The following is a 23,959-nucleotide window of genomic DNA, read 5'->3' as shown; positions in this document are numbered from 1 at the left end:
CAAGGCTTAAAAATCCTTCTTTAACCTGTCTCCTCCCCTTCATCTACACTGATTGAAGTGGATTTAACAGGTGACATCAATAAGGGATCATAGCTTTCACCTGGATTCACCTTGTCAGTCTATGGCATGGGAAGAGCAGGTGTCCTTAATGTTTTGTACTCTCAGTGTATATTATATGTACTGTATGTACATACAAAATTATTATTATTTTTCTTTATAGTAATAAATTATTACTATGTCACTTTATTAGCATCAGGCTAATATATACTTTAAGTACTGAGGCAGCACTCAGGTCTCTGAGCTACTGGCCCTGTTTTGAGTTAGCTGGATGCTAACTCTGCTAACTCCCTCTCCTCGTGTATGTTCCAGGGAAGCCCCACAGCATTGAGAGCTCGGAGCGCGTGCAGCTGTCGGGGACCTATAACGTCCGCAAAGGGAAACTCCTGCTACCAGTAAACCGGTGGACCAGACGCCAGGTCATCCTGTGTGGCACCTGCCTCATCGTCTCCTCCGTCAAAGACAGCCACACGGGCAAGATGCACATCCTGCCCCTCATCGGAGGAAAGGTACAGTAAGACACGGACGGACTGCTGTTACTTACACCATAGAAATAGAATGACTAGAATAGACATACCCATTCAGTAGAATCACAGTTTCAACAAACCTACCTTTACTGTGTCATCACCAACTTTCCTATTCCATTTCCATTTGTCTTCATTCTTGTGTCATCAGTGTGCAATCATAGAGATAAATCAACAGTCTTTAATCAACTCAGGGACAGAATCCTGGTGAAGGGCCAATAAGCCATCATTGCAAATCAATGTTAACTCTTCCAACGTCTTATTTCTTATCTGTTTTCCCCACATGATGAAGTACTCTATACCCTCAATGAATTCTCAGCCTATTTACCTTGTCTTCCAATTGAAGTCTTATCGTGGTTCTGCCTAGTTTCCCTATAAATACATTTTCTGGCTTGGCATTTCTCATTCCAAAAGGGGAATTAGGGAGGTAGCCGTTGGTTAATGGCTGTTATCCCTTTATGGCTTTATGGCTGTGTATCAGCAGCAGGGAAGCATAGACCGGCCCATTGAATCAGCCCTAAGGGCCCTCCTGAAAGAGGCTTTCGATCACCCTGCCTCACACTGTAGCTAGCTATACAAAGGACTGTCCACATCCCACCACATCCACAGCTCAATCATCATGTCATGCACAAGACACAACCTCTAGATCACCATTCATCTCCACAGTGTGTTTGCGTATGCAATTATAATCCTATCTACATGTGCATACATGTTCGTGTGTGTCTATATTTACGCTTGACGGAAAATTGCAGACTAAGGCCATTTAATATGAACATCTTAATCTCTGCTGCTGATGTCACGAAACAGAGATCTGTTAAATAGAAGAGATTCACAAATAGGGATTGTCTGGTCTACTGAAAAGTCCCTGGGTTATTATTGGTTTATTCGGATCCCCATTAGCTTTTGCCGAAACAGCAGTTACTCTTCCTTGGGTCCACAAAAACATGACAAATAACAATACACTGGTACACTGAGACAAGAACAGTCACACAAATGATCTCTCCCTCAATGTGTGGGCGTCTGTGTGTGTGTTCTTTGTTCAGTCAGTGGCCCTAAAGATGTTTAGCTTTGTGTGTCTAAACCTAAAAGGTGTGTATGTTGTCTTATGTCTTGTCAAACTCTATTTGTTTTCAGCCAATGGTTATACAAATGTCTGTTCATCTTCTATTTATCTTACATTGAGTGTACAGTTGAAGTCGGAAGTGTACATACACCTTAGCCAAATACATTTAAACTCGGTTTTCCACAATTCCTGACATCTTATCCTAGTAAAAATTCCCTGTCTTAGGTCAGTTACGATCACCACTTTATTTTAAGAATGTGAAATGTCAGAATAACAGTAGACTGATTTATTTCAGCTTTTTCTCTTTCATCACATTCCCATTGAGTCAGAAGTTTACATACACTCAATTAGTATTTGGTAGCATTGCCTTTAAATTGTTTAACTTGGGTCAAATGTTTTGGGTAGTCTTCCACAAGCTTCCCACAATAAGTTTGGTGAATTTTGGCCCATTCCTCTTGACAGACCTGGTGTAACTGAGTCATGTTTGTAGGCCTCCTTGCTCGTGCACACTTTTTCAGTTCTGCCTACACATTATCTACAAGGCTTTGTGATAGCCACTCCAATACCTTGACTTTGTTGTCCTTAAGCCATTTTGCCACAACTTTGGAAGTATGCTTGGGGACACTATCCATTTGGAATACCCATTTGTGACCAAGCTTGAACTGACTGATGTCTTGATGTTGCTTCAATATATCCACATAATTGTTCCCTCCTCATAATGCCATCTATTTTGTGAAGTGCACCAGTCCCTCCTGCAGCAAAGCACCCCCACAACATGATGCTGCCACCCCCATGCTTCACTGTTGGTATGGTGTTCTTCACTTGCGAGCCTCCCCCTTTTTCCTCCAAACATAACGGTGGTCATTATGGCCAAACAGTTCTATTTTTGTTTCAGACCAGAGGACATTTCTCCAAAGAGTACAATCTTTGTCCCCATGTGCAGTTGCAAACCATAGTCTGGCTTGTTTGTTGGTTTTGGAGCAGTGGCTTCTTCCTTGCTGAGCGGCCTTTCAGGTTATGTCGATATAGGACTCGTTTTACTGTGGATATAGATACTTTTGTACCCGTTTCCTCCAGCATATTCACAAGGTCCTTTTGCTGCTGTTCTGGGATTGATTTGCACTTTTCGCACCAAAGTATGTTCATCTCTAGGAGACAGAACGCGTCTCCTTCCTGAGCGGTATGACAGCTGCGTGGTCGTATGGTGTCTATACTTGCATACTATTGCTTGTACAGATGAATGTGGTACCTTTAGGCATTTGGAAATTGCTCACAAGGATGAATCAGACTTGGAGATCTACAATTTTGTTTTTGAGTCAAGCAAAGAGGCACTGAGTTTGAAGGTAGGCCTTGAAATACATCCACAGGTACATCTCCAATTGACTCAAATGATGTTAATTAGCCTATCAGAAGCTTCTAAAGCCATAACATAATTTTCGGGAATTTTCCAAGCTGTTTAAAGGCACAGTCAACTTAGTGTATGTAAACTTCTGAAGTACTGGAATTGTCATGCAGTGAATTATAAGTGAAATAGACTGTCTGTAAACAATTGTAGGAAAAATGACTTGGCTCAGGGACCAAATAGATGTTCTAACCGACTTTCCAAAACTATAGGTTGTTAGCAAGAAATTTGTGGAGTGGTTGAAAAACAAGTTTTAATGACTCCAACCTAAGTGTATGTAAACTATCGAATTCAGCTGTATGTCTTACCCTGAAGGTGTGTGTGTGTTTTCTCTTGCCCTAACGGTGTGTGTGCAGGTGGAGGAGGTGAAGAAGCACAGCCACTCCCTGTCGTTCAGCTCAGCAGGGCCCCAGAGCCAGACCTACTATGTCAGCTTTGACAGCTTCACTGAACACCTGCGCTGGCATAGACACGCAGCTAAGGTACATTCACACAGTGTGCAGAGGAGTACAGCTCTGAGTGGCACAATATGAGATCCACAATAGCTGCCAGAGGTGTAACACATATATGCTCACTCTCTCACGATCTCTCCTCTTCCTCATCTAAAGTGATGTAGGCCAAAGCCAGAACCTATTTTCTAAATATTATCAGGGACGAGCATGTCATGGAAGCCCAGGGGAACACTCAGAATAGAACCTGGAACTAGGAGGAGGAGTGGCACAAGCACAAATCACAGACTGTAGAGTAGCTAGTTAATCATGTTTAGTGTGGGGAGTATTGTAGAGTACGGAGGTAAGGCGAGTATTGCGGAACTGGATTAAGTATGCAGTAGGATGGGCCACTATGACAGACAGCAGTAGATGTGCAGTAGATAGTATGTGGCCTGTTTGGTCCTGTCTCACTCACGGTTGACATCCTGACTTTCTCATTTTAAAAAGCTTGACACACACACACATCCCAGCAGTGGAGATAATCATGTTTGACACCAGGTTTCCCTTTCTTTCCATCCCCTCCCCCGGTGAGTCAGATGGTGTCCCAGAGGATCAACTCTGTGGACTTGTCCTGCTGCAGTCTGGAGCAGCTGCCTCCCAACCTCTTCTACAGCCAGGACCTCACCCACCTCAACCTCAAACACAACTTCCTCCCCACAGACCACCGTCTACACCAGCTACAGAGGTAGGTGGTACCATCCAGGGGAAAGGTCTGGGCTGGAATTATATGAGATTAGTTTTATGGCCTGGTACTAGGCTTGGCCTGGTAAGGTTGCATTGCCTTGACGGATCTGGGTATAGCATGGTTTGGCTGGGCCACAATAAGGTAGGGCTGGAGCTAGACTGTGCTCGACTAGACTGGACTAGCCTAAATTGGAGTGGATTTGTCAGAATAGTGCTGGGCTTAAGATGAATGAATAGGGTAGTGTCAGTCAGTTGGCTTAGGACAAGGCCTAGTAGAGCTGGGCAGGGTAAGGCTGGCCTGAGCTGGGTTGGTCAGGACAGGTTCTAGTTGGGTTGGTTTGTCTACTAGAGTAGCCCAGACCTGTCTGCCTCTGCAGGGAGGCTTTTAATATGGCCTGCCTCTCTCCTTCACTCTCCCTCTCAGTACTCCTCAGAGGGCACCATCTGGCCCCAGATTAACCTAACATAGCAGGTGTAAAAGAAACGCCTGAAAGTAGATCCCCCACATACTGGTCTTGACCTGAAGAAAAAAATGTCTGGGAAGGTCCTGCACTGTCCAACCAATCCAGTAAATGTGAAGGAGGAGTTAAAATGGAGTGTCGCTATGTTAACGTCCAAAAGCCTGTGTCACATCCAGGCTCTCTTTCCATTTTCCCTGAATCCCAGAACGGACTCGGCAGTGGCTAGCCCCAGATTAAAGCATACAGCCAAGACATACTGTGTGTGTGTGTGTGTGTGTGTGTGTGTGTGTGTGTGTGTGTGTGTGTGTGTGTGTGTGTGTGTGTGTGTGTGTGTGTGTGCGTACACACCAGTCACAGCCCATTTTCGGATACTAGCCAGAAAATGATTTGCCATTTAACTGCACGTGCGTGTCCTTGTACTCTGAGAGAAGAGCAGAGTGGGGAATTGTATGTGTGTGAGAGAGTATATTGGGTTGTGTGTGAGAGAGAGTATATTGGTTTGTGTGTGTGAGGTTGGTTGAAGGCTGCAGAACTGGGGCCTGGAGAATCCTGAAACAGTGGGTTCCTGTTTGATCATTGCAGATTAGAGTAGTGTGTGAATTTGCCCTTCCGACTCTGAATACACATTTGCTCTCTTCATTTGACCAGCTTCTCACAGCAGGAAAATAATCTTTCAGCAACAGGAAATGTGAAATATTATGTGGATAATAACTCATGGACATTTTTGGAGGGGTTGATACATTTTTTTGTTTGGGCAAATCAAGTCTGACAATTAAGTGGAAATGAGAAACTTTAGAAGCCTTTAATATACTACAAGTTTGCATTTCCTGTTACAACAACAGACTGATCAAATGATGAGAGAACATCTGTATGTGCCAGGACCGACAGGTTCAAGATGAAATGAGGCTCTGGCATGGCATATAATGATTTGCTGTTTCATATTCTGGGGATAATTACCATTTAAAAGACAGACATGACAGATGAAAAGCTGCTAGTTTGGTGCCCAAAAGATGTGGTTGTTTATGTATGAGAGTTTAATTGCTACAGAGCATCCCTGCTGGTCAGACACAGACAGTTTTGTACTAATGAGTATTGTATATACAATAGTGGAGAGCGAGAGGAATGGTAGTAATGAAAAAAGATGGTGTGAGATGATGACTACACAGGTAGTGTCTTTTCTCTCTCTCTCCCTCTCTGTCCCAGCCTCCTGGCCTCCCTCACTTAGCTGGAATTAAATTGCCATGCAAATCAGTACCCCTGTCATCTAGCTTCCCTTTCCCTCCTAACAAATGATGAAGGGTGTGCCTGCCTGCGAGCATGTTTGTGCGTGCCTGCCTACGAGCGTGTGTGTGTGCACGTGTGTGCGTGCCTGCCTGCCTGTGTGTGTGTGTGTGTGTGTGTGTGTGTGTGTGTGTGTGTGTGTGTGTGTGTGTGTGTGTGTGTGTGTGTGTGTGTGTGTGTGCAATTGAATGCATTACCAGACTAAAAGGCAGCAGACTTGTCTGTGAGGTTATCAGCTTTGATGCTAACATGGCAAACGGCCCATGAGGGGTGGGTTATATATCCTCCCGTCCCCTAGGGATGACTTGACTGAAGGTCACTGATCTACTATAGGACATTAAGCCAAATGCCACTTGCCTCTGATGTTGCTACTGACAACAAGCTCTGCTTGTTCTCAACATGACAATGTGAAAGTTTCCACTATGATGTGCTGTTTCTATTTTCTTTTCAACTGTTGAGTCAGACCGCTGACATGGAGTCAGACCGCTGACATGGAGTCAGACCGCTGACATGGAGTCAGACCGCTGACATGGAGTCAGACCGCTGACATGGAGTCAGACCGCTGACATGGAGTCAGACCGCTGACATGGAGTCAGACCGCTGACATGGAGTCAGACCGCTGACATGGAGTCAGACCGCTGACATGGAGTCAGACCGCTGACATGGAGTCAGACCACTGACTTCTTTCTCTCTACCCACATCTCTTTTCGCTCTCCTCTCACCACCACCCCTCTCTTCTATATCTCTCTGACAGGTTCTCTCGTTTGCGGAGCCTCAACCTGTCTAATAACCAGCTGGGTCAGTTCCCCATGGCCATCTGTGACATCTCCACCCTCACCGAGGTCAACCTCAGCTGTAACTACCTGACCAATGTGGACCAAGCTGTGGGATCCATGACCAAGTAAGATTCCAGAAGTGTCTAGGGGTCAGGGGGCATATACAGAGACACAGGCTCCTTCCCATGGCACCCTATTTACCATAGTGTGTGATGCTTCAGACCAGAGCCTGCGGAGTTAACTTCATGGGGTGATATTTGGGACACATATACAAGGGGTCAGAGGGAATATACATAGATGTCGAGGTAGATGTCACCCTTAACCACAGTTCTAGGATCAGATGACCTCACCCCTAACCTCCTAAAGAAGAAGACATATTTGACCCTGTATCAGTGGTTAGGGGCAGTTTCCATCTACTTCAGACACCGTCAGGAGGCTCTCTGAAATGTTATGAATATATGAAATACAATAAATATTTTAGAGGTTATTGCCTGATGATCTGACAGGGGAAAAGGGATAGTAGTTCAGAGTTGGGCATTAATCTAGGACAGGAGAGAGAGACTGTGATAAGGTGATGCGTGCTTCCTCTCAGCAGCAGCATAGCTGAGCACCTCTCCTCTCATATGATGGAAGGATCTGGAAAACAGCCTATGGCTTCCCCAATAAGCCCTCTCGGCCTCAATGCTAATGCTGCCACCTACTGGCTGTAGCGAGGTTGACCTTAGTATCAGAATGTGGTGAAGAACGGTGTTCAAAAGGGACTTAACAGTTTAATGAAGCTCTTTTGATTTGTACTTGATCACCATGCATTGGACAGGGATTCCTGAAAGAACAAGAGAAATGTTCAGAAAAATCTGAACTGATTTGTAAAATTGTGTGTTCTCTCAAATGAGGGATTTCAGTAACAGATAGTTTCAGTCAGAAATGGATGTAATTATGTTGCAGCTTCAGCAACCCGGACAGTGTGACGGTGCTGTTATGTGGTGGTGGCTGCAGCATGGAGGAGAGAGGCAACTCGTGTTAGTAACAGTCACTCGCTGTCACTTTCTTTTTTAAACACAGCGCAGCAAGTCTGAGTGCGGCCCAGCACAATCAAATGAATTGCGGTCGGACTCCCTCAAGTAATTTGTGTCTTAATTATTTAATCATACAGTGCGCTTAAAGCATCAGACAAGCTCAGTGCATGTACTTGATTTGATTGAAACACATTGGATGTGTCTATATGGGAAAATACGCGTGTGAACAATCAGCACCACTCGGATATAACGTTTCTGAAATGCCACGTGCGTCCCCTTAATTCACTGCATTTGCAACAACCTAACCATTATGAAACTTATATTCGATCAAATAAGGTTCACGTAGAAAATTAGAGATTACATGTTTTGTTGCCCAAATTCGACACTCATCATCCACCATACCAAAATTGCGCACTTTGTGGACTTATTTTCACGAATAGATTTTGGGCAGAGTAAACCCTCTGTCATAGGAAATTAATGAATGACAGATCTCTTGGATATTGTCACTCACAAACTTGACTTACTTAAAGAGACAGTGTTCAATTTTCAATGTAATGCATCAATATATAAATAGTGCTTGTACACGATGTAGAAACCTAATATTCCACCAATGAATTTTGTAACTTCTGTGACAGGTTTTTGTATAAAAATGTCTTTACAGGGTTACATATATGATTCTAGGGTACAAAGTGCACTTCAAAAGTAGCTTTAATTCATACAGTATAAGCCTAAGAGGCTATATGCAATCAAATAAAACATGTATTATTATTTTCTGGTGCTCCGTAAATGTTTTGTTGTGCTCTTAACTTTTTAAAGCTGGGGGCACCCGCACCCTATATTATAATAATAATAATAATTATAATAATACCCGCACCCTCTGAACTATATAACGCTTCTTCTATGTGCAGAGTCATTCTGATGCATTAAGACGTTTTTCACATGAAGTTAAAGTGCTATCTACTCACACCATGCTCTCCCTTCCGTCTCTCTCTCTCTCTCTCTCTCCCTTCAGTCTGCAGACGTTTCTCCTGGACGGTAACTGTCTGAGTGAGTTACCCAGTGAGCTGGGCTCTCTCCAGAGACTGGGCTACCTGGGCCTGTCCTTCAACCAGTTTACCCACGTGCCCCAGGTGCTGGAGCAGCTGACCTCCATGGAGAGACTGTGTATGGCTGGAAACAGCCTGGACACACTGGTGCTGCAGAGCTTCAGACTGCTCCGGTTCAAACATGTCGACCTACGGTATGCGGCTAGATAGATAGACAGGCAAGCAGGCAGAGACACTCTTGCACTCTTTATTCAGATCCTATCTCCAGTCACAGTGTATCTTCATAATATGCAGATAACAGGCTTTGCACCCAGCCCAAACCATCTGGTGTCACATTTTTTTTCCCCATTGCATGTACAGAAATGGCAGATGCATGGAGACTTGGTCACAAGATGAACACCAAGCGTCTTGTGATCTGATCACAATGTATACCTAGCCGGAATCACGTCTAAACACCTGGAGGGAAACATTTCATCTCACTGATTTTGGTCACAATCCAATCACACAGTGCTTATAATCCCATCCATGTGTAGACACATTTGACTGGAGTTACAGCATCTCTATTGCACAACTCAAACTGAGAGGAAGCTATGCTGTATGAGTCGAAAACCAGACAAACGGACAGTCACTATGAAACAGAACCAGGCTAAACAGACAATCGGTATGGGACAGAACCAGACTAAACGGGCAAAGACACAGAGGTCAAGGTACATGTTGCCTTTAACCACAGGTCTAGGATCAGATGATCTCACAGAATCAGGCTAAATAAACAGTCAGTATGGAACAGAACCACCCTAAACAGACCGTTAGCTTGGAACCAGGCTAAACAGTCAGTTCGGAAAGTCTCGTAATTATTACTAGAGCGGTGTTCTCCCTCCTGCTTGGCAAAGAGCAGACCTTGAGTGACTTAACATTATTTGTCTAGTTAATACATCACTCCTCACAGTGTTAGGAGATAATGTGTATTTTCTCTAGATCATGTTCTCAAGCTCAGGACCAAAGATCACACATGAGTGTAGATAGAGATGATGATGGTGAGATGTGGTCTGTTCTGTTCTTTTTGTCGGTGGGTGCAGCTTTTTCCAGTCTTGTACAAAAAAACTTAGAAATGTGCCACGTGTCAGGTCAGTTAATGAGTAACCCTGATGGTGAATACACACTGATAGGGCCGTTGAGGTCAGACGTTAAACCTGAAGTATAGGAGAGGAGACCTCACTACCTTTGTTAAGTCACACATCCTATATGAAATATCAGACTATCTATTGAAGATTGATTCAATATACTTAATGAGTTAATTTCAATAAAACTCAGGTGTCAACCACAAAATGACAACCGGTCATCAAAGTTGATTTCAAATCGAATTCCCTTCAGTTGACAACTCGATCAAGTATCCATCCATACAGACATTGATTTTGATCTGACGTCTGTGTCCGGAGAGTTAATTATGCTACGGACCATACTGCCTACTGTACAGTTATGTGAGAGCTCTGACCTCTGTGCCATCAGGCTGAATAAGATCCGGGTGGTGGTTCCAGACGAGCCAGACCTGCTGAGACACGTGACCCAGCTGGATGTCCGTGACAACGGGCTGGAGGAGCTGGATGCCTCCCTGTTTCCCCACCTGGAGGTCCTCCACTGTGAGAGGAACCACATTGTCACCCTCAAGGCCAAGGGCTCTATGCTCAAGGCTGTCTACGCACAGAACAACGGTGAGTCCCCAGTTAGAGTCCATCTATGCCTGCTGTACTTGTAATAGTTTAGGTTTAAGTTGCCCCTAGACACTGATCTTGGGTCAGTTTAGCATTTTCCACACCAACAATTACGGTTAGGATTGGGGGAGTTGAAACTGATCCTAGATCTGTAAATAGCCTGTGCCATTCTCAATCTCCGTCACTGCATTTCTCTGTCACTACCTAGCTACAGTATCTGGTTCCATTTGTCATGTCACACATGCTGGTGGTTTAGTGCTCTTGTTTGTCTTCTACAGATCTACAGGAGCTAGATGTCAGTCCAGTACCATCCAACCTCATCTACATGGACATCTCCAGGTGAGGTCAATGCCCTCATATAAACACACTCAACATTGCTGAAAATACACAAACTCTCTTAAAACCTCCTCTGGATAGGACCCTTCATCTCAGTTTCCGCCTAAAATGACAATCTAACTGCATGTAGCTCTGGACCTGAAGCAGGGATATGCATATTATTGATACCATTTGAAAGGAAATACTTTTTTTGTGGAGACGTGACATTAATGTAACACAATAGATCTGATAAAAACAAAAGTGTTTTCTATTTTTCTATTTGCGTCATCTTTGAAATGCAAAAGGAAAGGCCATACATTGAGATAGGAAGGATACTTTACAAGTTGCCCACAACATACATTCAAGAATGAGAGAGCTACATAATATTTAGTATGAAGTCTCTCAGGTGTCCCTCACGAGTTTGCCCAAATTGGTCAATTGATACATTTTCTAGTACATAGCTGTAGAGAACATAAAAAAATGCTACCACTAGAACTCAAGTTTACTATGACTTATTTCATTGAACCTTTATTTTAACAGGGGGTGAGCCCTGCATCAAATACACAACACACATCTAAAAACATATACAGTTGAAGTCAGACGTTTACATACATTTAATCGGTTTTTCACAATTCCTGACATTTAATCCTAGTACAAAATTCCCTGTCTTAGGTCAGTTAGGATCACCACCTTATTTTAAAAATGGGAAATGTCAGAATAATACAAGAGAGAATGATTTATTTCAGCTTTTATTTCTTTTATCACATTCCCAGTGGGTCAGAAGTTTACATACACTCAATTAGTATTTGGTATCATTTCCTTTAAATTGTTTAACTTGGGTCAAACGTTTTGGGTAGCCTTCCACAAGCTTCCCACAATAAGTTGGGTGAATTTTGGCCCATTCCTCCTGACAGAGCTGGTGTAACTGAGTCAGGTTTGAAGGTCTCCTTGCTCACACATGCTTTTTCAGTTCTGCCCACAAATGTTCTATGGGATTGAGGTCAGGGTTTTGTGATGGCCACTCCAATACCTTGACTTTGTTGTCCTTAAGCCATTTTGCCACAACTTTGGAAGTATGCTTGGGATCATTGTCCATTTGGCAGACCCGTTTGCTACCAAGCTTTAACTTCCAGACTGATGTCTTGATGTTGCTTCAATATATCCACATAGTTGTTCTTCCTCATGATGCCATCTATTTTGTGAAGTGCACCGGTCCCTCCTGCAGCAAAGCACCCCCACAACATGATGCTGCCACCCCCGTGCTTCACGGTTGGGATGGTGTTCTTTGGCTTGCAAGCCTCTCCCTTTTTCCTCCAAACATAACGATGGTCATTATGGCCAAACAGTTCTATTTTTGTTTCAACAGACCAGAGGACATTTCTCCAAAAAGTACCATCTTTGTCCCCATGTGCAGTTGCAAACCGTAGTCAGGCTTTTTTATGTTGGTTTTGGAGCAGTGGCTTCCTCCTTGCTGAGCAGCCTTTCAGGTTATGTTGATATAGGACTCGTTTTACTGTGGATATAGATACTTTTGTACCGGTTTCCTCCAGCATCTTCACAAGGTCCTTTGCTGTTCTGGGATTGATTTACACTTTTTGCACCAAAGTACGTTCATCTCTAAGAGACAGAACGCATCTTCTTCCTGAGCGATATGGCGGCTGCGTGGTCCCATGGTGTTTATACTTACGTACTATTGTTTGTACAGATGAACGTGGTACCTTCAGGCATTTGGAAATTGAACCAGACTTGTGGAGATCTACATTTTTTTTCTGAGGTCTTGGCTGATTTCTTTTGATTTTCCCATGATGTCAAGCAAAGAGGCACTGAGTTTGAAGGTAGGCCTTGAAATACATCCACAAGTACACATCCAATTGACTCAAATGATGTCAATTAGCCTATCAGAAGCTTCTAAAGCCATGACGTCATTTTCGGGAATGTTCCAAGCTGTTTAAAGGCACAGTCAATTTAGTGTATGTAATCTTCTGACCCACTGGAATTGTGATTAACTGAAATAATCTGTTTGTAAACAATTGGTTGAAAAATGACTTGTCATGCACCAAGTAGATGTCCTAACCGACTTGCCAATGGCAAATAGTTTGTTAACAAGAAATTTGTGGAGTGGTTGAAAAACTAGTTTTAATGACTCCTACCTAAGTGTATGTAAACTTCCGACTTAAAGTGTGTGTGTGTGTGTGTGTGTGTGTGTGTGTGTGTGTGTGTGTGTGTGTGTGTGTGTGTGTGTGTGTGTATATATATGAATATGCAACCATTTGAACAACTGCATTAGCATGAGAAGCAAAAACATATTTTACTATCTAAAAGTGGATATTTTCCTTCCAAAAACACTTGTGGAAGAGAACGAACTGCTGCGTAACTTAAACTACCTGTTTGCTTTCACCCTTCGAATGAACACTGTTGTGCACAGCTCTAGCATGATGGCTGTTTGTCATACAAAGGGTGTTCACATACTGCTGGAATGTCCAGCTCATTGGCTATCTAGATAGCTATGTTTCAAAATGATAGGTGGACATTGGACCAAGACACTGTCAATCAAGTGACCACCGCTAGTCTCATTGGTGCGTAATGATAGCTGACCTTTATGGGCTAATTGACGTGTTGTGTAGCCAATATGTAATGTAGAATGATGAAACACGTTTGTTTGCCTTCTAGAGTGTCTGAGGATTGCACTGAAACCGAATTTGACCAGGTTAAACAATGTTTTTCCGATTAGATTTCACAAGTTGTTTTGTTGAAATTCATGCAAAACACTGTATAAAACATGGATCGTGTTAGGATATAAAAATATATTTTATCAAACAAAACTATCCAATATTTTATATCTGGGACCCTCAGGGTGACAAATCAGAGCAAGAATACTGAATGTATGTACCTTATTTACCGTCAGAGGTTAATTTATTAAACCAGTTACCTTGGTAAAAGTGTTTTGTTGTTGTGCACTATCCTCAAACAATATAATTGTCTTTTTTTCGCTGTAATAGCTACTGTAAATTGGAAACTGCAGTTAGATTAACAATCATTTAACCTTTCTGATGATATAAGACATGTTTATGTCCCTGAAAGTTGACTGTTGTTTACAACACCATTCTAGTCACATATCGCATATGGAGCAGCAACTGTAAGAGGTTAAACCCAACATTCTCACAGTCTCCTCAAACCTGACCTCTCTCTCTCTCTCGCACCCTCTCTCTTTCTGTAGGAATCGTATGGAGGTTGTCCCAGAGTGGCTGTGTGAGATAAAGAAACTAGAAGTTCTGGACCTCAGCCACAACCTTGTTACTGAGCTCCCATCACGGTTGGTCTCTCTATCACTCTCTCCCATTATATCTCTCTTTCACTCACATTCTCTCTCACAGCATAGTCAGTTTCTCTCCATGTTCCCTGCTCCCAATGTCTCACTACTGTCAAATCTATCTTTCTATTCTCCCAATGGCTCTGTCTCAATTATCTTAAACAGCTTGTCTGCTTCCATTCATAATCACTAATGTCAAAGCACTGGCTGGGTATTCCACCATGTTGATTCAACCTCTCATGTCCTGCCAGATCAGTGATCATGGAGGGAAGGACACAAGGAAAGGAAACAAGGATGCTCATTCAAACTGTTCAGACACAGCCAGTGGTCTCATTGACTCCTCCAGCCACATGGCATTGTGTATAGAACAATGAAAGTAAATGGAATATTGCATATCTGTGTGCCCTGCTCATGGACAGTACTGTCCCTCACCAAGCACAATAGATCAACCTGATAGTCCCAACCATCCCATTCTCTCTAACTCTCTTTTTCTATCCCCCCCTCCCCACATTGTGAGAAAAACATCTTAGTGCCCTCCCTCTTGACAGCGGAGACCATTTTTTCAAATTTTAGAGTTAATTTTATGCAATTCTGCACATTTTGCCATGGGGTATATAGAAAATGTTGTAGTTTAATCAACATTTTCTGCAATTCTATATATTTTACCATGGGGTAGAGAGAATATTTAGCAATTTTATAACAATTTCATGTAATTCGCTAGCTTATTTCCTGCAATTTTGCTATAGGGTGGAGAGATGTTTGCAGTTTTCTGACTGAGATTGACTAACAAAATCAATGGGGGCCCCCCCGGACGGTAATTCAACCATGACAACAAGTTTAGATAGCTGACCTCTAGCATAGCAATGTAAAAACTGCTGCTGCACAACCAAATGTAGATATTGTACTATTCTATCTCGTAACAGTAAGTTGAGAACCCCGACTGATTTCCCGGAAAGTTTCAAATGTAAAAAAATTTTTTTTTTTTTTGGGGGGGGTTGAAAATAAATATTTCGAGGGCCGTTTACTGGGGAGGGCTGGTCCAACTGGAGGTGCCCCCCAACATTTAAAATAGTTTCAAACGACTCTCCCCTTGTACTATAAAAACATGCATGTGCACACCCTTCCCCCTCATATAATGAATTGAAAATGATTTTTTACGACGACAAGTAACAACTGTAGCAGCTCTGTGTTTATAAATGTGGATATGGACTTTGCCACTTCAGCATGCTTTTGTGGCGCCGTCGATGCTGTGCGGGGCTACGGGCCAGAAGCTTCAGGTTTTGTCTGTTTAATCCATTTTAGAATAAGCCTGTAACATAACAAAATGTTGGAAAAGGGTCTGAATACTTTCCGAATGCTCTGTACACTACGATCAGAGCCTGCTGCAGAGAATGATCAGTTAGGTGGAAATCAGATTTCAACATTTTTATTAGGGCGGCGAATAGCCAGGGACCTCACGGTACAATATTATCACGATACCTAGGCGCCGATATAATACAGTATGTATTGCTATTCTCATGGTTCTATATGTATTGCGATTCGATACGGGGATTTTATTGCGATTTGGTGTTACAAACATATTGCTCACCATATGTTTGCTACAGAGGGACAAGAAAATGAGTTTTGATCAGCCATGGAAATGAATGTGCTGAAAACACATGGGATCCCTATATAAAAAGAAGATGGAGAACAGGCTACAGTATGAAGGAGTTTTGGTGCAGGTACAGGCAACTAGCGGCAAAATAGTATTGCGATATTGTCAATACTATATATCGTCAAAAATAATATCCAGATTACGTAACTGTAGCAATTTCTTCCCCCATCACAAATGTTTCTGCTATATTTATAATTATATTAAAAGATTCAACAAATTTTCCAACAACAGGCATCTGTGCCAATGGACCATAACCAATAAGCAAAGCATACCAACTTTGGCTGCTTCAACATCATGGTTTGTGTTTTCAACACCACAATCTGAAAAGTTTAGATGCTTAATTATATTTGGGACGAATGTACGCAGGTAGCCTACAGGATACTTTTTAAGTGGCCTAATCAGCTTTAAAGATTGTGACTGGTTGTGTTTATGCCACACGTAAAATGTAATACATTTTCAAAGTTAAATGACAAATATTTTGCCAATATTGAAGCGTTACGGGTTTTACAGTAGGTGCACCAGGGATTACGGGTTCTACAGTAGGTGCACCAGGGATTACGGGTTCTACAGTAGGTGCACCAGGGATTACGGGTTCTACAGTAGGTGCACCAGGGATTACGGGTTCTACAGTAGGTGCACCAGGGATTACGGGTTCTACAGTAGGTGCACCAGGGATTACGGGTTCTACAGTAGGTGCACCAGGGATTACGGGTTCTACAGTAGGTGCACCAGGGATTACGGGTTCTACAGTAGGTGCACCAGGGATTACGGGTTCTACAGTAGGTGCACCAGGGATTACGGGTTCTACAGTAGGTGCACCAGGGATTACGGGTTCTACAGTAGGTGCACCAGGGATTACGGGTTCTACAGTAGGTGCACCAGGGATTACGGGTTCTACAGTAGGTGCACCAGGGATTACGGGTTCTACAGTAGGTGCACCAGGGATTACGGGTTCTACAGTAGGTGCACCAGGGATTACGGGTTCTACAGTAGGTGCACCAGGGATAGCCGCTTGGATTGGAGAGGCAGAGCACGTTAAAGGACAAAATCCACCGAAAAAATCATTCCTATTAGTTAGTGTTAAATAACACTATGTGAGAACAATGTTTTTTGTGAACAAATGTTTCATTTTGTCGTTATAATAAGGTTGGTAGCAACATGTGAAAATCATTGTCAATCTTGTTGCAGCTCAAGTCGACTATAAAACCCACAATGCAATGCTCTCTCTATGGGCTGGCTGGCTAGCCAGCTACGTAGCGAGCTAGCTAGCAAACGTATCTACACACAATAATACCAAAGTCAATATCAGCATGTCGCTAATTAGCTGTATAATCTCCTAAACAAACTGCAATTCCAATTTAGGAGTCTACAATCTCACATTGTTCAACCTGCAGATCGATGTGCCTCAGAGTGGAGTCTGACATTCACAACGGGACCATGCAATGCACCCTGGACTGAAGAGGCAGACATATGAGAAATGTGTTATACCCTCTGTTAAATCGCTCATTTCTCAGGGTAGGAAAATCGCTAAAATATGATCAATGGCTCATTCGAGAGAAGACGACGTCTTCAAAATCTGACATGTATGATAGACGTTTTTGTGAACTAAAAGTCGTGTTCGATATTCACTTCCAGTTTAGTGAGAGCGACTTTATCTCAATGCTACGTGGTACCGGCCAAATGTCTTTATGCTTGAATGGTAATATCTCAAATACACATGGAAACATGATTTGACCCAGAGAATCTATATAACATTGCTCAGAGATGCACCAAAAACAATATAACATTCAAAATGGGTGTATCTTTACTTTAAGCTTTCCTGAATAACTGGGCCTGCTGGGAGCGTATGTGGCCAGATTATTATAGGACGATTTAGGAAAATAATGATGCAACAGCACATTTCTCAGTATCAGAACTGAAAACACAGCCAGAATGACCTTCTACACTGCCTTTCGAGACCATTATAAACTGTTGAGAGTAGACTAACAACTGATCCAAATTAAAATCACAGGGCTTTTGCCCCGTTATTCAAATAACATATTCACTGCCGTTTACAGCCTAGAGTAGAATTCTGTACTTGCTTGATAACAATAATGCAATTATTCATTGCAATGTGTTCTAGGCAAGTCTAGGTAAGATAATTGTATCGTCCCTAAACAAGATCAACAGGGAAGCTGTTTGAGCTGCGTGTCTCATGTCTTCATTGTTCTTTCATGCGCAATGACGCACCTGAACTCTACACTTATATTGGTGCAGCTTTGTAGGATTGCAAGTTAGCATATTACAGATCTGGACAAACTATCCACCTACCACTATTGTCACTTTGAAAGGTGGATAGAGGGCAGGATAGACAGTTAGACTGGTAGACTATATTGTCCTGTGGTATAGTTAGTATGTGGAGAAGTGTAGTGCATAATGGAACCTCCAAAACACCTTGATATAGGGGAGGTGTATGCAAGCAGATGAGGACATTTGTCTACAAATGAAGGAATTATACAGTAAAACCTGCAAATTTGTGAAACTGAACCCAGGAAATAAAAGCACTACCCTCCCCTGTTATTTCACCTTTCCTGTTCTTAACTTTTTTTATTAGTGCAGATGGCAGAAAGGAGAAGAGGAAGCCACTTTTAGGCTATTGAGATGCAGCTCTTGTTTCTCTCCCTGTCTGACTCTGACTATTGAGATGCAGCCCATTGTTTCAGTGACACTGTTACTGATTGTGATACTGATGTCTCTCCACTCCCCCCTACTGGCAGGTTGCTGTGTAGCAGCAGTCTGAGGAAGCTGAGTGCAGGACACAACCACCTGCAGAAGCTGCCTGAGAGAGTAGAGCGCCCACTACTGGAGGTGTTAGACGTACAACACAACCAGCTAGCAGAGCTGCCCTGCAACCTCTTCCTCAAATCTGACAGGTAACACAATATTATAGACATACACTGTGTACAAAACATTAGGAGCACCTTCCTAATATTGAGTTGCACTCCCTTTTGCCATCAGAACAGCCTCAATTAGTCAGGGCATGCTGGTATTGATGAGATAAAATATGACCTGTGTTTGTTTCAATAGAGCATGATGACAAGAGATCAATTATTACCCAGTTATTGACTAAACATGTTAATACTGACTGTGACAATTTATTACACCCGGCAGAATATGTGTAATGGTTGAAAGACTGACACCTGGGCTCACTTCCTGTTTCAGTTTGCGGTGCCTGAATGCCTCGGCCAATAAGCTCGAGCACCTGCCTCCCTCCAGCCTATCAGAGGAGAGCAACAGCATCCTCCAGGAACTGTACCTCACCAACAACCGACTGACTGATAAGTGTGTTTCCTTACTGACGGGACACACACACCTCCGAGTACTACACATGGCCTACAACTACCTGCACACCTTCCCTGCCAGGTGAGTGGATAGATGTAGGCTACATACTGTATACACACACACACGCATAAAATAACTGTTGTTACTCTCATTTTTCTTTTTCTAACACACTTACAATATACTGTCTCTTCTAGGTACATATTCACTGACTTTTCCTCCTCTGTAGTAAAATGGCAAAGTTGGAGGAGCTGGAGGAGGTGGACCTGAGTGGGAACAGGCTCAAGACTGTGCCCACCACCATCATGAACTGCAGACGCATGCACACACTCATCGCCCACTCCAACACCATAGAAGTCTTCCCTGAGGTCATGCAGCTTATGGAGATGAAGGTAGGACAGTCAGGCAGGCAGGACGTGCGCACGCGTGTGTGTGAATGCATGTATATTCATGTGTGCGTATGAGGATGGTTGTATATTTCTGTGTGTTTTAACCCTCTCCTCAGTGTGTAGATCTGAGCTGTAATGAGCTGAGTGAGATCAGCCTGCCTGAGATCATGCCTCCTAAACTCCAGGAGCTGGACCTGAGTGGCAACCCTCGCCTCAACCTGGACCACAAAACCCTGGAACAACTCAAGTAAGTCTTCTATTAGTGTAGACAAATTGTGAGTAAAGATGAATGTAATTATTTTGTTTGCCTGTGTACCTGTTCCTGCACTGTGATCTTTTTATTAAGTATCCTCTCTCCTCCTTGTTGCAGTAACATCCGCTGTTTCCGCATCGACCCGCCCCCGACCTTCTCAACCAATGAGGCGTCAGGTGGGCCGGCTGTGTGGAGTCATGGTTACACAGAAGCCTCGGGTGTCAAGAACAAGTGAGTAACATACACATGATACATAGACATCATGTGTGAACCATATGGGTCACCATGGGAGAGCTTTCATATGTGAAAAACAAGCACGGTTACCATGGCGACTAAGACGAACGCGTCAGTCTGTGAGGTCAATGTGGGGGCAGTAAAGTTAGTGTGTGAAACAAGAGGCTGGGGATGTGGGTGCATGCACACGTCCATGCGTTAGTGTGTGTGACAGATGTGAGAGAGAGATGCGAATGCTGTGGAGCTACAGTAAGTCTTAGACACTCAACAACCTCAAGGGAATATTATTAACGTTTTGCACGTGTATTCCTATCTCTCTCCCAGGCTGTGTGTGGCTGCCCTGTCGGTGAACAGTTTCGGTGGGAGTCGTGAGGCCCTCTATGGGGTGTTTGATGGAGATAGGAACGTGGAAGTGCCCTACCTGCTGCAGTGTACCATGAACGATGTGCTGGCCGAGGAGCTACACAAGACCAAGAGTGAAGAAGACTACATGACCAACACCTTCCTCGTCATGCAGAGGTTAGTATGGACACACACATACACACAACTTCTTATTTAGATAGTATCATAAATTCAACCTTATAATATAAATAATATTAACCTAATAATAATAATAACCTTCTCATATTCTCTGTGCCACAGGAAGCTGGGTACGGCAGGGCAGAAGCTGGGTGGCTCGGCGGCCCTGTGCCACATCAGACACGACCCCACCGACCCGGGCGGCTGCTTCACCCTCACCGCTGCTAATGTGGGCAAGTGCCAGGCCATCCTGTGTCGAGACGGCAAGCCAATGCCCCTCTCCCTCCTGCACAACGTAGGCCTGGAGGAAGAGTACCGACGCATCAGACAACACAACGCCATCATCACTGAGGTACATAAGGGAGGGGTGTGTGTGGCCTAGTTCTTCTATCCTTGTGGGCACCTGAAATCCCGAAAAGTCCCCACAAGGATAGTAAAACAAGGAACATTTTCCCTTATGGGGACTTTTACCACGTCCCCACGAGGACAAACACTATTTTGATCTTAGGGGATAGGGTTACAATTAGGTTTAGGGTTAGGCATAAGGATTAGGCATAGGATTTTGAATGGAAATAAATTGTAGGACCCCAAGAGGATAAAAAAACAAGTGTGTTTGTGCGTGTGTATGGAGGGGGAGGAGGAGGGGTTAAGAGTGTATTCTGCTTGTGGGTGGGAGTGTGGCAGTGTATATGAGGATCTTAATTTAAAGTACTGCTCCAAATGCTTGTGATGCACTTCAATTCCATTTCATGTTCAATTCTATAACCCCAAAGGGTATGGGATTTTGATGTCAAATTCATCATTGATACCACACTTAATGACTATTTTAATACAATTTTGGCCTGAGCTTTAATCTGTATGTGTGAGGATTGGGGAATGTGTTGAAACAGCTCCCACTCTCAACATACTGTGTGTTTCTGCGAGGGGTTGGGATACGGCAGAATACCAGTTTCTGTTGGACATTTAAGTAGGCTTCTCCTTCTACTCCTCTAGGACAACAAGGTGAATGGAGTGACAGACTCCACCCGTATCATGGGATATTCCTTCCTGTACCCGGCAGTGATCCCACGGCCCTACGTCTGCACGGTAACCCTCACCCCGCAGGACGAGTTCTTCATCCTGGGAAGCCGTGGCTTGTGGGATGCCGTGTCACCGTTGGAGGCGGTGGAGGCGGTGCGTAATGTCCCAGACGGCCTGGCTGCAGCCAAGAAGCTGTGTACGCTGGCCCAGGGCTACGGCTGCACCGACAGTCTCTGTGCCGTGGTGGTGCAGCTCTCTGTGAGTGAGGACTGCTGCTGCTGCAGAGACCATCACCAGCCGCCCCCCAGCCCTGTATTGGGCGGCTACCCCTCTTCGGGGGGTTCGTCGATAAAGGAGCGACCCACAGGGGACGGCTCCCTCCCTGTCCCCCCGTCCTCCTGCAGTGAGATCAGCAGTGAGATCAGTACTAGTGAGATGAGCAGCGAGGTGGGATCCACGGCCTCCTCTGACGAGCCTCCTCAGAGTTCCCTGGGGCTGCTGCATGAACAACCCCACCACCACCAGCTCCACCTGCACCACCAGGCCAACCAGCTCTCCCTGCAGGCCCAGCACGCTGCCCAGCCCTGCCCCTACCCTCACCCAGGCTCGGAGCTTCCTGCCCGGGGCTGCTGTGTTCTCCACCCTGCCTGTCTGACCGGATCCTTCCAGAGGCAGCTGTCCAGCGCCACCTTCTCCAGCGCACTATCTGACAACGGGCTGGACAGTGAGGACGAGGAGCCCATCGCCGGGGTCTTCTCCAACGGGAGCAGAGTGGAGGTGGAGGCCGACATCCACTGCCTTAGGGTTGAGGCCTCTTTATCATCGTCAGGACGGGAACGCTTGCTGGCCCCTCCTCCACCTCCTCCACCCTGCACCCCAGAACCACTGGAGGAAGGGGTGGAGCTATCCCTGGGGGAGGCGGATATGAGGGAGGATAGAGAAGAGGGCTGGTCAGTGGGCTGCGGCAGACCGGGTGATGACGGGAAAGCCATGGGGAAGAGGAGGGGGAACGGCTCTGTGGCCCCCCAGGAGAAGAGCCACAACCTGATCGAGGTGGCAGCAGATGTCCCATCTAAGAAGGGAGGGGGATACTTCACGGCACCCGCCCAGCCCGACCCGGACGACCAGTTCATCATCCCTCCAGAGCTGGTGGAGGAGGTCAAGGAGATCATGAAGCAGCATCAGCAGAAGCAACAGAAAACACCTAGCCCCGACCAGCCTGCAGACTACTAGGACTGCAGGGAATTAGGACACACCCCGAAATCCCTACAGTGGAGAATCGCTACAGAGTCTTCGGACTAGCTGAGTAACCTATGTATCTGAAAAACAGCACCTTGCTGAGATGTCTACAGACTACAATCACTCAACCCCTTTCCTGAGACCACAGCACTGGAGTACCAAGCACTGTAACCTGCTCCAACTCTTTCCCCAAATTGACCTATAGAATAGGACATGCAAATGAGCCCTTTAAGATAACCCATCCCTATTGGGTATCCTACTTATGGACACACCTTTTATGGTCCAAAGTAGTTCCACTACTACTCACAGACAGACTGTGCTGAACGTTGTTTTTACATTAGACAACGAACCAATGAGTACCTATGTAATCCACACTAGTCTCTCTGCAAAAGGGTTAGCCTCTCACAACACACAGTTATGGATATGATGACGTTGTTTTTTTACTTACCATATCTTTTAATGTAAAGAAAATTAAGTTGCTGAAAAAACCTTGTTAAATGAAACATGGAGAACAATCTTTTTTATTATCAATGAAATACATTTGAATGGTACACACCAATAATACCACGCTTAACTGTTGTAGATGGGGCACTTGATAAAACTCTATTTCTTCAGTAAATCATGGCTCTTGGCCTGTACAAAAGGCATAGACATTTTTGTAGAAATTTGAAAGACTAACTCTTAGGAGTTGCATACTCTTTATGGTGACCTAGTCACTTTTACTAATCTTCTCTGAGAGAAATTGTGATTTTTTTTCCCCCCAATGAATTGTAAATAAGAGAAATACTGATGCTTTTAAAGGAACTGTGTACCCGTATGTTTGGATGGATTTAGTGGTGTGGAGGGGGTGTGGGTCAGACCTGATTTCGCCGATCTCACCTTTTTCTCGTAGACACATACAGTCAGAGACATGTTCAATGCATACACAGTACACCCACCCTGTTATACAGTACAAGCACACACAATTCACCATGGTTCTTTTCATTCAGTTCTGTTGATACTTACATCTTGGTTCGTCAGCACTCCCTCTAATGTGCTCACAACATACATACACACAGTATTCCGTCCCACTGCTCTCACCGGCATGACTGTGTCCAGTTCAGTAATGCAAAAACAAATGCTATATTATCCACATGGAAAGTAAACCACACAAAACGTTCCTGTCTTTGGTATAATAAATCTTACATTTGTAAGCTTT

The 23,959-nt window shown here is 44.1% G+C and overlaps 1 protein-coding gene across 1 annotated transcript in view; it reads left to right on the top strand.

The window, feature by feature from the left end:
• The window catches only part of LOC118402003 (PH domain leucine-rich repeat protein phosphatase 1-like), a 76,742-nt gene extending 52,787 nt beyond the window's left edge, over positions 1–23,955 (top strand). Inside the window, exons 2-17 of the mRNA XM_035799788.2 lie at positions 370–566; positions 3,403–3,528; positions 4,074–4,222; positions 6,718–6,864; positions 8,768–8,995; positions 10,308–10,510; positions 10,789–10,849; positions 14,043–14,138; positions 18,546–18,701; positions 18,991–19,191; positions 19,337–19,499; positions 19,613–19,743; positions 19,867–19,980; positions 20,308–20,502; positions 20,626–20,854; positions 21,496–23,955. Of these exons, the coding sequence (XP_035655681.1) occupies positions 370–566; positions 3,403–3,528; positions 4,074–4,222; positions 6,718–6,864; positions 8,768–8,995; positions 10,308–10,510; positions 10,789–10,849; positions 14,043–14,138; positions 18,546–18,701; positions 18,991–19,191; positions 19,337–19,499; positions 19,613–19,743; positions 19,867–19,980; positions 20,308–20,502; positions 20,626–20,854; positions 21,496–22,755 (3,656 nt within the window). The 3' untranslated portion in view covers positions 22,756–23,955. The remainder of the gene's footprint in view (positions 1–369; positions 567–3,402; positions 3,529–4,073; positions 4,223–6,717; positions 6,865–8,767; positions 8,996–10,307; positions 10,511–10,788; positions 10,850–14,042; positions 14,139–18,545; positions 18,702–18,990; positions 19,192–19,336; positions 19,500–19,612; positions 19,744–19,866; positions 19,981–20,307; positions 20,503–20,625; positions 20,855–21,495) is intronic.
• The last annotated feature ends 4 nt before the right edge of the window (positions 23,956–23,959 follow it).

The sequence above is a fragment of the Oncorhynchus keta genome, chromosome 23, assembly GCF_023373465.1.
Source record: "Oncorhynchus keta strain PuntledgeMale-10-30-2019 chromosome 23, Oket_V2, whole genome shotgun sequence".
In the NCBI taxonomy this organism is placed as follows: Eukaryota; Metazoa; Chordata; class Actinopteri; order Salmoniformes; family Salmonidae; genus Oncorhynchus; species Oncorhynchus keta.
The sequence above is the reverse complement of the archived record's forward strand: the minus strand, read 5'-3'. Positions and strand labels throughout refer to the sequence as shown.